Below are 12,848 nucleotides of genomic sequence, written 5' to 3'. Positions count from 1 at the left end.
CGAGTCATATATATAGGTAGCTGCACATCTCAGAAATGAGTGCATCCGTCCGGTGTTCAATCGGCGATGTTGCTGCTCCTTCCTCCTGAACAGTGTTCTCTCTCCTCTTATCTCTCAGCTCCGGTGAATCCTCCCTCCAGCTCCCGCCGATGACGCGTCTTCAGAAAATCCCGATGGTGTCCTTCCTGCTTTCTTCCTCTGCACTGACGACTCAGACAACTCAGCTCAACCATGGCGTTCACCTAAGTTTGAAGAATCCCTTAGTTGCACGTGGTAATGCTCTTGGGTTGATGTCTCCAGACCCTCCCGAACCACCAGATCCGCCAGATTTGGGATCTGTCATGGTGGAATCAAATCTTGTGACAGTCTCCTTTGAGTATGATCTTTCATCTTCTATGTATGGCCTTGATTTGCTTTAGGTTACGATGGGGATGGACTTGAGGGTTGTTACGGCAGAGGAGTGTTCCGGCAGAGGAGTGGTGGGAAGAACGAGGGAGAGATTCTAGCCTCGACGGGGAACGTGACCTAGGCCTTATGGTTACGGATTTTCTCGAGACAGGAGGTGGTGGAAGCGGTGGTGGTGGTGGTGATTCATGGTGTAGCAGCGATAGTGATTCTGAATTTCTGGATCCTTCTTACCTTTCCGATAAGATTCAGGTACCTTAGGGTGATTTGGTTGATTTTATTGTTGTTAGTATACGAATTGGGATCGTTTAGTTGATGAGGTTCCTTATGATCATGTTGAAGGGTAGATGATAGTGATGGAAATGGTAGACTAGATAATATTTTGTAGCGCTTGGATATATGGTTTAGTATGATGCCTTTAGCTTGCTATAGATTGTTGGTTCTTGATTATTGAAGGAAACATCCAAGTATATGCCTTATGCTGCTGCTTATAATGTTCTCCTTGTCATTTCGGAATAAAAGTACAGCAAAGAACATCATTGATTTTGTTTGAATGGTATCTGTACATAGTTGCTTATCACATTCCAATGGATAGCACTTGCCTAGAGAATTGTTGCCAGTGTGCTCTCTTCTGCTGCTTATAATGTTCTTGCAACTCCACACCCCTTTGTGGCTGAGGATTTCCTCACAATTTCAAGGCTCATCAAAATGGTGTATGATCACCTTTGTAGCCAAGTTTCTTGTTGCTCTTTATGCCTTTATTACTGCAGCATATTCGGGTAGCAGTCCACCGAGTGTCTCCTCTGATTCCCGTGGCTTCATCTCACCAATTAGCACTTATGATGTTTCAATTTTAAGTTGCTTAAGTGTTTTATTTGCTTTTATCTGTGTTTAGCACTTATGATGTTTCAATTTTAAGTTGCTTAAGTGTTTTATTTGCTTTTATCTGTGTTTATGTTATCTGCTTAGCCTTTGATGCAACAGTTTCCTTCGTCATTTTGGTTGTGTTATTATGTTTGCTAAACAATGTCTCCATTGATGGAGCTTGAGTTTTATTTATAAAATTTGGTTTGATAAAAAAGAGAACTAGTATATCTGGAAAGCTTTCTAAATTTCTTATTAAAGTATAATTCATTTATAAGAGTTTATAAAAACAGTCTATAAGGATATATATAAAAACCTTGAACTTAGTTTTCTACAAGGCTTTATAAGGATTATATAAATAATTTATAAATGTTTATAAATCATTTCTAAGAATATATATATTTATATATATATATATATAAAAACAAAATATAAAGGTTTATAAATCAGTTATAAGAATATATAAAAATATTTATAAGGTTTTATAAAATATTTATAAGGATTTGTAGAAAACTTTTGTCTAAATTATTAACTAGCTTTTAAGGGTTTATAATTCATTTATGAAAATATATTAAATTTTTTTATAAGGGTCTATAAATCATTAATAAGAATATTTAAAATTATTTATAAGCGTTTATAAAATCAGTTACAAGGATTTGAAGAATTTCAAAAGGTAATTCATATATGAAGGCTCTTAAAACATTTTATAAAGGCTTATAAATCATTTATAGAATCAGTATGATGCCTTTAGCTTGCTATAGATTGTTGGTTCTTGATTATTGAAGGAAACATCCAAGTATATGCCTTATGCTGCTGCTTATAATGTTCTCCTTGCCATTTCGGAATAAAAGTACAGCAAAGAACATCATTGATTTTGTTTGAATGGTATCTGTACATAGTTGCTAATCACATTCCAATGGATAGAACTTGTCTAGAGAATTGTTGCCAGTGTGCTCTCTTCTGCTGCTTATAATGTTCTTGCAACTCCAAACCATAACCCCCTAAATATGGCCCAACCCCCCCCCCCCCATTTGATTCTTTTATAAGAGTTTATAAAATCATTTATGAACCATTTATAAATTTTATAAGAGCTTATAAAACTTTGTATCAACCATCTATAAAATTTATAAAACACATACAAATATTTATATAACTATTTATTAAGGTTTATAAAACTATTTAAAAGGGTTTATAAAACTATTTACAAGAACTTATAAGCTATTTATAAGAGTTTATACATTTATTTATAAGTGTTTATAAATTAATTAACAAGGTTTAAATCTATTTATAAGATTTTATAAATCTATTTATAAGGGTTTACTCAAAAGATTATAAGAATTTAATATCTTCATAACCCAATTTATAAGGCCTTATAAAAAGATATAATTGAGCATTGAGATGATTGGGCGTTGAGAGATACTTGGGATTTCTGAACTTGATCTGTGTGCGTCCATCGTCATTGTGTCCAGAGAAATAGTAGCTTTGCGTATCAGAGTCTTGGAGCTGCTTGAGGACGGGGACATAAGAAGCATTAAGCCATTTGAAATCCTCAAACTTCTGAACCTCGACAGTGACTCCTCTGGGGTTGTCCATGTTCATAGCAAACCATGACTTCATCGCATTAGTGACAAGATGAAAGACGACTTTCTCAGGGGCCTTGGAATTGAGAGCAGTGGAGTTAACCACAACCGAAGTAGCAACAATGTTATCAGAAAACACACAGACATGGTAAAGACTATTATTTGTGAGCTTAGAAGCCACAGCATAGATTCTCTCCGCGAGCTTCCTCTGTAACTCAGAGTTCTGAAATCACTCAGTAGTGAGACGAACACCAAGGCAGTAAAAACTATTGGGCACTTCCTCAGCAGCAATCTGAGCATACTTAGCACTCTTCTCAATAACAGAACTCATCTGCCCTTACAAAGACTGAATAGTAGCCTTGAGCCTCATGATCATAGTGGCACTGCCGTAGTGATCATACTTGGTCCAATCTCTATTGACATCCTCTTTGTTCTGTAGAAGAGACAAAACAACTAGAAGTGAACATGAAAACCAATCCGCAATTTTGTAAAAAATACACAGAAATAAGAGTAAATGTATACATTTACCTTTCTGAGAGCTCCTCATATTCTTTGGCATCACAATGAGAACCTGTACCAAGATCAGACACAAATCTAGTTTAAGTTTCAATAGAAAGATGAAAGTAGAACCAACAAAAAAAACAAAAAGAGGTACCTTTGCAGTTTTCTTCATCACTCTCCTGCTCTGACTCTAAACCAGAACTTGACTTATGCATCCAAAGCTCTGAATCATTGGAGCCAGTTTCTTCCTTAACACGTCTGTGGTTGTTGGTTACTTGTATTTTCTTGGTCTTTCCGCTTGTCCCAGCTCCTCTTTCCACTTGCTCTATCAGATACATCAACACCAAAACATTAAAAGCCAGGAATAACAAGCACAAGACAAAATTGGAATCAGTACAAGATGTCAATGAATCTGATATCACGTTCATCAACCTAATCTGGGTAAAAATCTCTTCCTGTTTACGTATTTCCAGATATGTTCCTCGTTCTTGTTCACAGTATCCCCAATAATCTTGCACACGAGCTTCGAACTAAGAACATAGCCAAAAAGCAAGAAGAAAGGTAAATACTTTAGCCATAGATAACTTAAGCTACCACAATCAACTACAAAGGTTTCAATTTTTGGCTAACCGAGAAAGTAGGCACTGCGAGAACATGGTGAGAGGAGATTTCCCATGAGATAGAGTGTGATCGATGAGTCCCAGACGACACCGTTTGTTACGAGTGTATGCTTCTTCGTCTCCGGCTACAACTTCGTGACCAGTCTCCACGCATCTGAGCCGTCTGTTTCTTATATCCACGAAAGTACGTGAGCCAAGCAGATTCTCAAAGCAACTCACTTTAGCAAACCCTTCTGCGGTTCCAGTCTGTGTATGAACCGAAAGCTATCTCCAATCATCGTCCTTTGCCTGAGCTCGCTGGAGCTTGCCGGATCTCACATCGAGAAATAAGATATAACCTATATAATTGATTAGTTTAGGTTTAATTAATTATGGACATAATAGTCATTTGCCAATTAAAATTTTAATGACAAAGTTGATTAGGGTAGAAGTGAAAAGTGGTATCTTCAAAGTGCTATTTTTGGCAATTCTCCATCTATCAATAATAATAAAGTAGAAGAAAAAGGCTCCACAATGCGCCACCTCACCTCTCATATTCCCTTTTTTCGACACGTGTCACGAGCAGAGAGACAACTTCTTATTCTTTCTAAATCTGTTTGTTTAGTGAAAAGCATTGATGGCTTTAGTTATTTTTGGGACCTTACTATTTTCATAACTGTGGTCTGCTTTGGCATGGTTAGATCGGTTTTGTCTTCCCTTTCCTCTTCGACCCCATAACCCTATTGTTTGCCATGGTCTCTGAGTAGATTTTCTGTAATGTTTTCTCTTTTTCTTAAACACTTTCTTTAATTCAGTCATTAAACTCCACCTCACCTCTCCTCCCACTCCGCCTCATTTATTCAGGTTCACGAACAGTTTTTGTAACATATACAAGCTCTACCAATAAATAAGTCTTCTGGAATCGATAAAAACCTACACCGTATCTTGCATCCTAACCATCTCACGCATTACCATTATCGGCTTTACTCATTCCAAAAAGTGTTCCCCTGACTGTTTCTTAATGTTTGTTTGCTCTTATAGTGCATCTAAATCTGAACAGAGCAGATTATTATTAAATTAAAAACTAGTTTCACATTCAAATTTGTTTATCTTTGAGAATTGACTTAAAAGATTAACCTTACGCTCCATTATGACAATGGTAAAAATTCTCTTATAATAGGAAAAATAAATCTATTATATGAATGCCACCATTGGAACATCGTCTCATCTCTAAAAACAGTTTCAAGGAGATATTTTCAAAAAACTCGCGGCCAAGAAAATGACAACAACAAAGGTAGCTATTGTGAGAAGCAGTTGAATCTGAATTAATTGATTATGTACATTCTCTAAGAACACAACAAAGTCAGAGATTCAAAGTTTCTACATGAAACAAGAATAATATAACACTAAAACTTGATTTAAGTTTGCCTTATCGGCTTAGTGTTGCAGATCATTGTCAATACCTTTCAGCTACAACCAAAACATAATAATAAAAAATGTTAAGCCTCCAAATAAAAACATAAAATATTTTAGAATTTAGGCAATGATATATTGATGAGTGGACCATTATCTTTTACAACACATCTTATATATTAAAACAGAAGTAATAACCTTGATTTATGTGTGATTTTTTAAAAAATGGACCTAATGGACCTATTACTAGAAAGTTATGTTACATTTAATCTCTAATCTATACTATTAAAATAGAAGTCATGACTTCTTTCATGTGTGATTTTTTTATTTGGACCATCATTAGAAAATTTATTAAATTTTACATAACATAATTATAATATCTTTTAATATCTTTATATTATTTGAAATAATAATAAATATCTTAAGGAAATGTCTAACAAAATCTTTCAAATATCTTTTAGAATCTTTTTTAAATGTATTTTCAAAATTCGTTATTTAAAATTTTAATTATCATAAAGTATAATTAGAAACTAAATTTTAGTTTAGTTTTGATTGAAAACAAATATTAATAATTATATAAAATACTTTTAATAATATTTTAAAGAAAATAATAATTTTAAATTGAATTAATTTTCAAAATTAAAGTTAAGAAATATTTTAACCGATTTTTTAAAAAGAAATATTCATTTCTATTTCTAATTTAAAAATAAAATATTTTATCTATTTATCACATAAATTATGACTTATTTCATATGTTATTTTTTTTAATTTATATCAATTGGAAGCCGTACCTTTAAATGCTTTTACCATGTAATACAATTAATTTACACTTCCCTCCATAGATGAAACATTTGATCTTAATTTATATCGTATATACAAGATTTTAGTCTGCTATTATTAACGTATGTGTATTCACTTGAATTAAAAACCAATTCGGTTTATTATTTAAGTATCTATACTAAATTGGTTTCATTAATCACTATACATCAAATTCTCTATTATGTAGGTTCAACTTAATTTAGTTTTCACATATATTTAAAATTTAGAAATAAAACAAAATTTATGTAAATCACTATTGTTACATAATAATTTTTTCAAAATATTTTTTTTTACAAAATACAAAATTTATAAATTTTATAGTAGTAATATTATACGCCACACAAATAATTATAAAATTAGATAATATATAACGCCAAATTATATTAATTTATTGATATATATTTATTGCATAATCTAAAAAAATTTACTATTAAAGAAAACACGTCGGGTCAAAATCTAGTTTATCTTTACAATACAACTATTTATCACTAATCCTCAAGTAAACAATCTCATTACCTGCCACAACGATTTAAATAAACAAGATTAAAACGTAAGTTGCAAGATTAAAGAGTCTCCGAATTAAAAAAAAGATTTTACTAAATACATATTCAACAAATTATAATAAATTTGATTTATTAATGTATACTAAATATTTTACATAAGTAATTTCTAAATATTACGGAAGTCATTTTTAACTAAAATAATAAACTTACCCTTTTATAAATTGAAAATCTAATATAAACTGAAAAAAATATATATATTATAAAACATCATTTGTTGTTACATTATATGTACTAATTATTATTTATGACATTGTTGAAACTATTTGTCTATTATTTTAAAAATTAATTTTTTTAATTTTATCATATTATATTTGATTTTCAATGATTTGGCTTGGAGTTGGTGTATTAATTTATTATTGTGAAAAAATAGTTATTGTAATAATATGAAATAATTACTTTATATTTTTTTCAACTATATGAAATTAATTATTGAAAAGTCTGATACTCTTAGAAAAAAATAGCTTCTTACTTTATATTTTTTTCAATTATATGAAATTGAAATAGAAATCAAACAAAAAAAATATAAATCATTTTATTTTCCTTAATTTTTTATTTAATAATTTTGTGTTCTCTAACAAAAATATTGTTAGTGATCAACTCAAACCAACAAAATAAAAACAAGAAGTCGAGAACTTCTACAAACAACATGCGAGGGCTAATAAACAAGGCAATGAAGAACATGATTAGTTCACTCCAGTACAAGCCAAATTATAAGCTGGAAGGGTTATTAAGAAGATGGTTTGAAGTAACAACTTATGAGTAGCTTTTACATCTATAGAAGAGTTTTTCAGTTCTTAAAAGGGTCTGATTTGTATATAACATTCTTTTAATAATTCAATAAATTTGAAATTTCATCAAAAACAAATTACCATACGATCTTAGAATAAAGATCGATTATATTTATTATTTTCAATATTAAATAAAGTTTCAATGATTTATAATAATTAAATATAAATAGTTTTAATGTAAACTCACCCGCCCGGCCAACCCGTAGTATATATATATTAAATCGTCCATTGATATTATAAAATAATAATTAATAAATATTTACTGCACATTAAATGATATTTGAGGAGAAAATTATTTTAAACTATACTATGTTTTTATGTTTATTGGTTACAAATTATAATTTATTGGTTACACACTTTGAATGTTGTTTTGAAATATTTTTTTTTCATAAATGAACAAATATATAATTAATAAAACATTATAATGTATATTATTTTCTTCTTAGTTTTTTCAGTTGACCGAAATGTCAATGAAAAGCACACGTATGTTACCCAGGAAAATTTATCCCGTCCCCCCGGTATGGTCTTTGTTCAACAATGGTCATGCCTTTCTACAGGCTGCTGTAATGATTGGTATTTTCTCATAATGAAACAAAATTTAGTTGTGGCTAAAAAAGCCAAACAAAAAAGTATATCTGAAATTGATACTACGGACAAGAGTTTTATTATGATTATTACTATCACTAGAACCGGTGTCCGCGCTCCGCGCAGATTACATATTTAATTAAAGTATGTTAATATTTGTGTTAATAGATTCCTACATGTTTTCCTGGGATTAAAACAATGGTGAAGAGGTGCCACATGTTTGTATAAAAAACAATCATCATCTAAGAATCTTCATCACAAAAATGTTTTTTTTTTTTGCAAAAGTATTTAATTATTCTTATATGTGTCTTCTAGGGGTGAATGAAGAATCTGTTGATACAGTTGGGAGCAGTTTTTTTTATTAAGAACTAATTGTGGTTTCTTTCAAAATTTGTATTTTTAAATAAAAAACATATTTTACTAATAATGTTTATATTTGTTCTATTAGAGTTTTGTAACTATAAAATGAATAATAATATCTTTATTTAGTACTTATATAAAATTATATAGAGATAGATTATTAATTTATGATTATGATGAGACTATATATTAATTTGGAACAAATATTAAGCAACTCAATTAGATTCTTGCAAACCGGGGGAAAAGGAGTGACCAGTCATGTCGTCTGTATTTTTACCTTTTCCCAAGTTTTTAAAACGTTTTGTAGCAATAAACAAAAATCAAAACGTAGCATTTCATTTACATATTTGGAATCTTATCAAATAAGATGTAACTTTTCTTTTTTTTTGTGCGCTTCAAATTTAATAAGATGTAAATAGTCAAAAATATATAAAAAAATAAATATATATAAAACATAATTTGTATTTTATATTTGTATTATTAGAGTTTTGGATTAAAGTATTAAATTAATATATCAATACTAATAAAGTTTTTGATTCAAAAATGTACTTGTAAATTCAAAATACCTCCCATTAGCGAAGGATCTTTGGCGGTTGGTTTGACCATGGTATTGAGGAACAATCGATCCTTGAACAAAGGAAAGAATATTTAAATGTTAGGCAAAGTGAAATGGTTTGATAATAAAACATAGTGAAAATGGTCCCAATGGATAAAATCGAACCATGGGATTAATTACAAACTAAAATCTTATAAAGCCAAAAAAAAACTAAATATTTTATATGACCGATAGATGTGAACTACAATTGTAGTAGCTTAGCAGGCAGGAACTATTATATTATTAAATCAAAATTTTTTGGCGGAGACCAATAGCTAAAGACGGAAGATTGTCGGTCTATGTTTAATCTTAACCAACTAAAATCTTATACGTTTGATCGCACAGATTATCAATATGAATATATTATTAAAACAATTGAAAATAAACAGTGGAAGGTGAGCCAAACCTCAAGTCCCCAACCGCATACGGACTTAACTATCCAACTCTTAAACATATCACTTACGCCAAGAAATTGACAAAATTGTGACTTTCAAATATTGACTTACACAAAATCTTGAACGGTTGGCGGTGGTGGTTTTTTCAGAGTGAGAGGGGATGAATATATGGTCTTCAGATTAGAGTTCTTGATCCTAATGGTAGAATATATGTTATTTAATTTTCAATGAATGCAGTAGGCATTTTTGGCATGAAATATAACGATTTCCTAAATTAAAATGTTCACCAGCTATAAGAATATTAAGTATGAGGCAAGTTAAAGTTGTAGAAATCGATTTTGATTTAGGATGGCAAAGATGTGGTAGCTAGAAGCCTAATAATCAACAATCAATGCATGCATTGTTTTATTATGATGTAACTGGAGTTGAACTGGGTTAAACCGTGACTCTTCACACATTTTAATGGTTGGTTTTTTTTTTTTTAAAACCCAGTCCAGAAAGACATGACATAATGGTTGGTTCTGATTATTTTGTTCATGTGGCAGCGCTTAGAAAGCTAGGATTTAGCTCGGATTTAGCTCCTTTTATATAGTAGGATACATAACAACAAAACATTGCAATACATAAAGAGTTTTGAAGACTTACTACAAATGTGTTATCAATTACAACAAAGTAATACAATGCCCCCAAGATGAAGATAACTAAAGAGTTTGTCTACATCAACAGCTTAAAGATACATCCAATGCCATCATCTCTTCTTGAAGAATTTGCTGCCTCTCTTTCCAATTCCAGCACCTTGGAGTCTGGATGAGAGATGAGACCTTGTGTCTGGTCTCCAAGTCAGTTCTTTGAGAAGGGAGAACAAAGATGAGAGTGCTGGTGAAATCTCGCTGTCTTTTATGTTCTTACATGACATTACTCTCATGCTCTCGAGCTCTTCCCAGCGCAGAACCACGGACTCTAAACTGCCTGTTGTTAGGACTGAGCATCCTTCCAAAGACAAAAACCTCACCCTCCTGCAGGTCAAATAAATAAAAAGACATAATGAAAAGCCTATATTTCACACTGTAAAAAGTAAAACTAGCAGCAGCATTCATTATTGCAATGGAAATCTTCTCAGGGTATCACAGCAAACAAACCAACGCAAAAGCATTGCATGCTCTTTACAATCCATACTATGGTCACTTGAGTAAAATAGCATGGCAATATCTCTTATACTAACCAAATTAGGCGCGGCATCACTTCAAAGTTTCATGTTTTTACTGTCAAATAAAGGCAAGCTACATGTTCTTATCTAGGAGAAGCTGCGTTTGACTCTTTAAGCAGTTAAGTTGATGGGGGTCGTGATGTAAAAAAGAGAGCAGTCTAAGAAAATATTATGTGTTGTGGTCTTCAAAGTAATCAACAAGACAATAATTGAAGGGACGAGATATGTAAAATGGTACCTGAAAGCTTTAGCCAAACTGAAAGAATCATCATCCAAACCCCAGCAATCCTGAATAAGAACCGTCGTTGCTCCATCACAGACCTTAAACAACGCTCTCACCCCGTCTTTATCACTCAGACAACACCTCTTGAGTTGCAAACTCTCCAGAGCCGGACAAGACCCCAGCAACTCCTCCGGTCCAGGACAAGAATCCATCTTTGGACAAGACGATATTGTCAGCGTCTTCAAACTCTGAAAGCAAGAAAGCGCAGCTATCCAACCATCATCCATCCTGTGGTGAGAAACGGTAAAGTCTTCAAGAAATTCACAACACTGCCCAATGGCTCTAATCCCATCAAAGCTACCTTCACAGCCACTAAGCTCAAGCTTCACAAGTCTCTTACACCCTTGAGCTAATATCGTTAAACCAATATCAGAAACAGAAGAAGTATACAGCCCATCTACACTTCCCACCAACCTCAAGGCTCTCAGATTCTCACAAGCAGCGATACCACGCAAGAGATTATCATTGCACTTGTGCAATTCAAGCTCTTGCAGATCACAACACTGTTCAGCTAAACCGAGTAAACCCATTTCAGTAGCGTTAATCACAACGAGTCTGAGTAAGTCACAGCTTCCTCTTCCTAAAACCCTAAGACCTCTATCAACCGTTTCGCTGTGCAATAGATTCTCCTCAACGAAGTCCCAATTCGAAGAAACACGAAACGAAATCGATTTTTGGGAAAGCAAGATAGCTGAGTTTCGGGACGGGTAGATACAGGCGTTAGACAAATCGACATTGGTGAGCTTGGGGAATCTCGAGAGGAGCTTCCCTGACAAGAGGAAGTCCAAATCGAGAACTCTTAGAGTCCCAATCCGCCGTCCCTGGAGATTCAGCCAGCGTTTGCAGACGAGGGAAACGTCGTCGTTCTGGGATTCGGGAAGCTTGTGGAGGATTTTGAGGAGGAGGGAATCGGGTAAGGAGAGGGTTCGATCGGTGTTGGAGGAGAATTCGAAGTCGGTGGGGGTTTGGGGTTTTGAGATGGATCTTGGGGATTGAGACTGCATCACGGCGGAGACGACTTGCTTGAAGGACGTTGTCGAATTGTTGAGCCATGAGCTCGTCCAGCTCGACCGTCTCCTTCTCAGCGGCGATTTCGGACTCCTCGGGGTCTTCTCGCGAAATGACATCATTTTCGGAAAAGTCATCTGCTTCCTCTTCAGGTTTTAATGCCTCTCTCTCTCTCTCTCTCTCTGCTTCTTCGTCTGCTTCTTCTTATTGGCGATTTCTCTCTCTTAGATTCTAACGGATACTTCGAATGAGATGTTTGAGAGAGAACGAAGGCTAGAGAGAGAGAGAGATATTTCGAATTTCTTTTTTTTTTGGCCTTAAATAAAAATATAATATAAAATTAGAATAAAAAAAAAACAGGCAGCAATAACCAAAATTTTTTACTCTTCAACGCATATGCCTAAAGGAGTTCTTCAGAATTAAATTTAAATAAAAATTAATAAATCATGAGAGAGAAACAGCACAAAATTTCTTATTTATGTTATCAACCAGTTTGTGGATTGCTCATAACCAAGAGATTATGATTTGTAATCTTTCCATTTATTTATGACGGTGTAATCTTCTATATAAGGAACCTCTATGTTATGAATAAAGATATATTTTTCCATTACTTTTATAACACGTTATCAGCACGAAACTCTAAATCTCTAAGCTAATACCCAAATAGAAAAACCCTAAAACCCTAACCCTAGCCGGCGATCCGATGAACCCTAAACCCCGACCGCGTCTCTTGTTCCCGCATCTGTTCCAGCTCGTGTCCCCGATCAGCTTCAGCCCAAGGCGTTCCTGATCTTAGCTCAGACGTTTGCGACCCGAGAGCAGCTCCAGCACGCGATCTCTTCCTCGTTCGCGACAACATCAGACAGCTCGCGTCCGACGATCA

The 12,848-nt window shown here is 33.3% G+C and overlaps 2 protein-coding genes across 2 annotated transcripts; both read right to left on the bottom strand.

The window, feature by feature from the left end:
• Positions 1-3,221: 3,221 nt before the first annotated feature.
• Positions 3,222-4,924, bottom strand: LOC106314811. The gene is made up of 6 exons (XM_013752631.1): positions 4,907-4,924; positions 3,981-4,216; positions 3,783-3,880; positions 3,505-3,675; positions 3,378-3,420; positions 3,222-3,282 (listed from the first exon to the last, which is right to left on the bottom strand). The coding sequence occupies exons 1-6, from the start codon at positions 4,922-4,924 to the stop codon at positions 3,222-3,224; spliced, it is 627 nt and encodes a 208-aa protein (XP_013608085.1).
• Positions 4,925-10,040: 5,116 nt separating this feature from the next.
• On the bottom strand, positions 10,041-12,224 carry LOC106313833 (F-box protein At5g51380-like). The gene is made up of 2 exons (XM_013751751.1): positions 10,913-12,224; positions 10,041-10,483 (listed from the first exon to the last, which is right to left on the bottom strand). The coding sequence occupies exons 1-2, from the start codon at positions 12,100-12,102 to the stop codon at positions 10,216-10,218; spliced, it is 1,458 nt and encodes a 485-aa protein (XP_013607205.1). The 5' UTR covers positions 12,103-12,224; the 3' UTR covers positions 10,041-10,215.
• Positions 12,225-12,848: the final 624 nt, after the last annotated feature.

The sequence above is a fragment of the Brassica oleracea genome, chromosome C9 (assembly GCF_000695525.1).
Source record: "Brassica oleracea var. oleracea cultivar TO1000 chromosome C9, BOL, whole genome shotgun sequence".
NCBI classification, from domain to species: domain Eukaryota; kingdom Viridiplantae; phylum Streptophyta; class Magnoliopsida; order Brassicales; family Brassicaceae; genus Brassica; species Brassica oleracea.
This window is presented reverse-complemented; position numbering and strand designations above follow the sequence as displayed.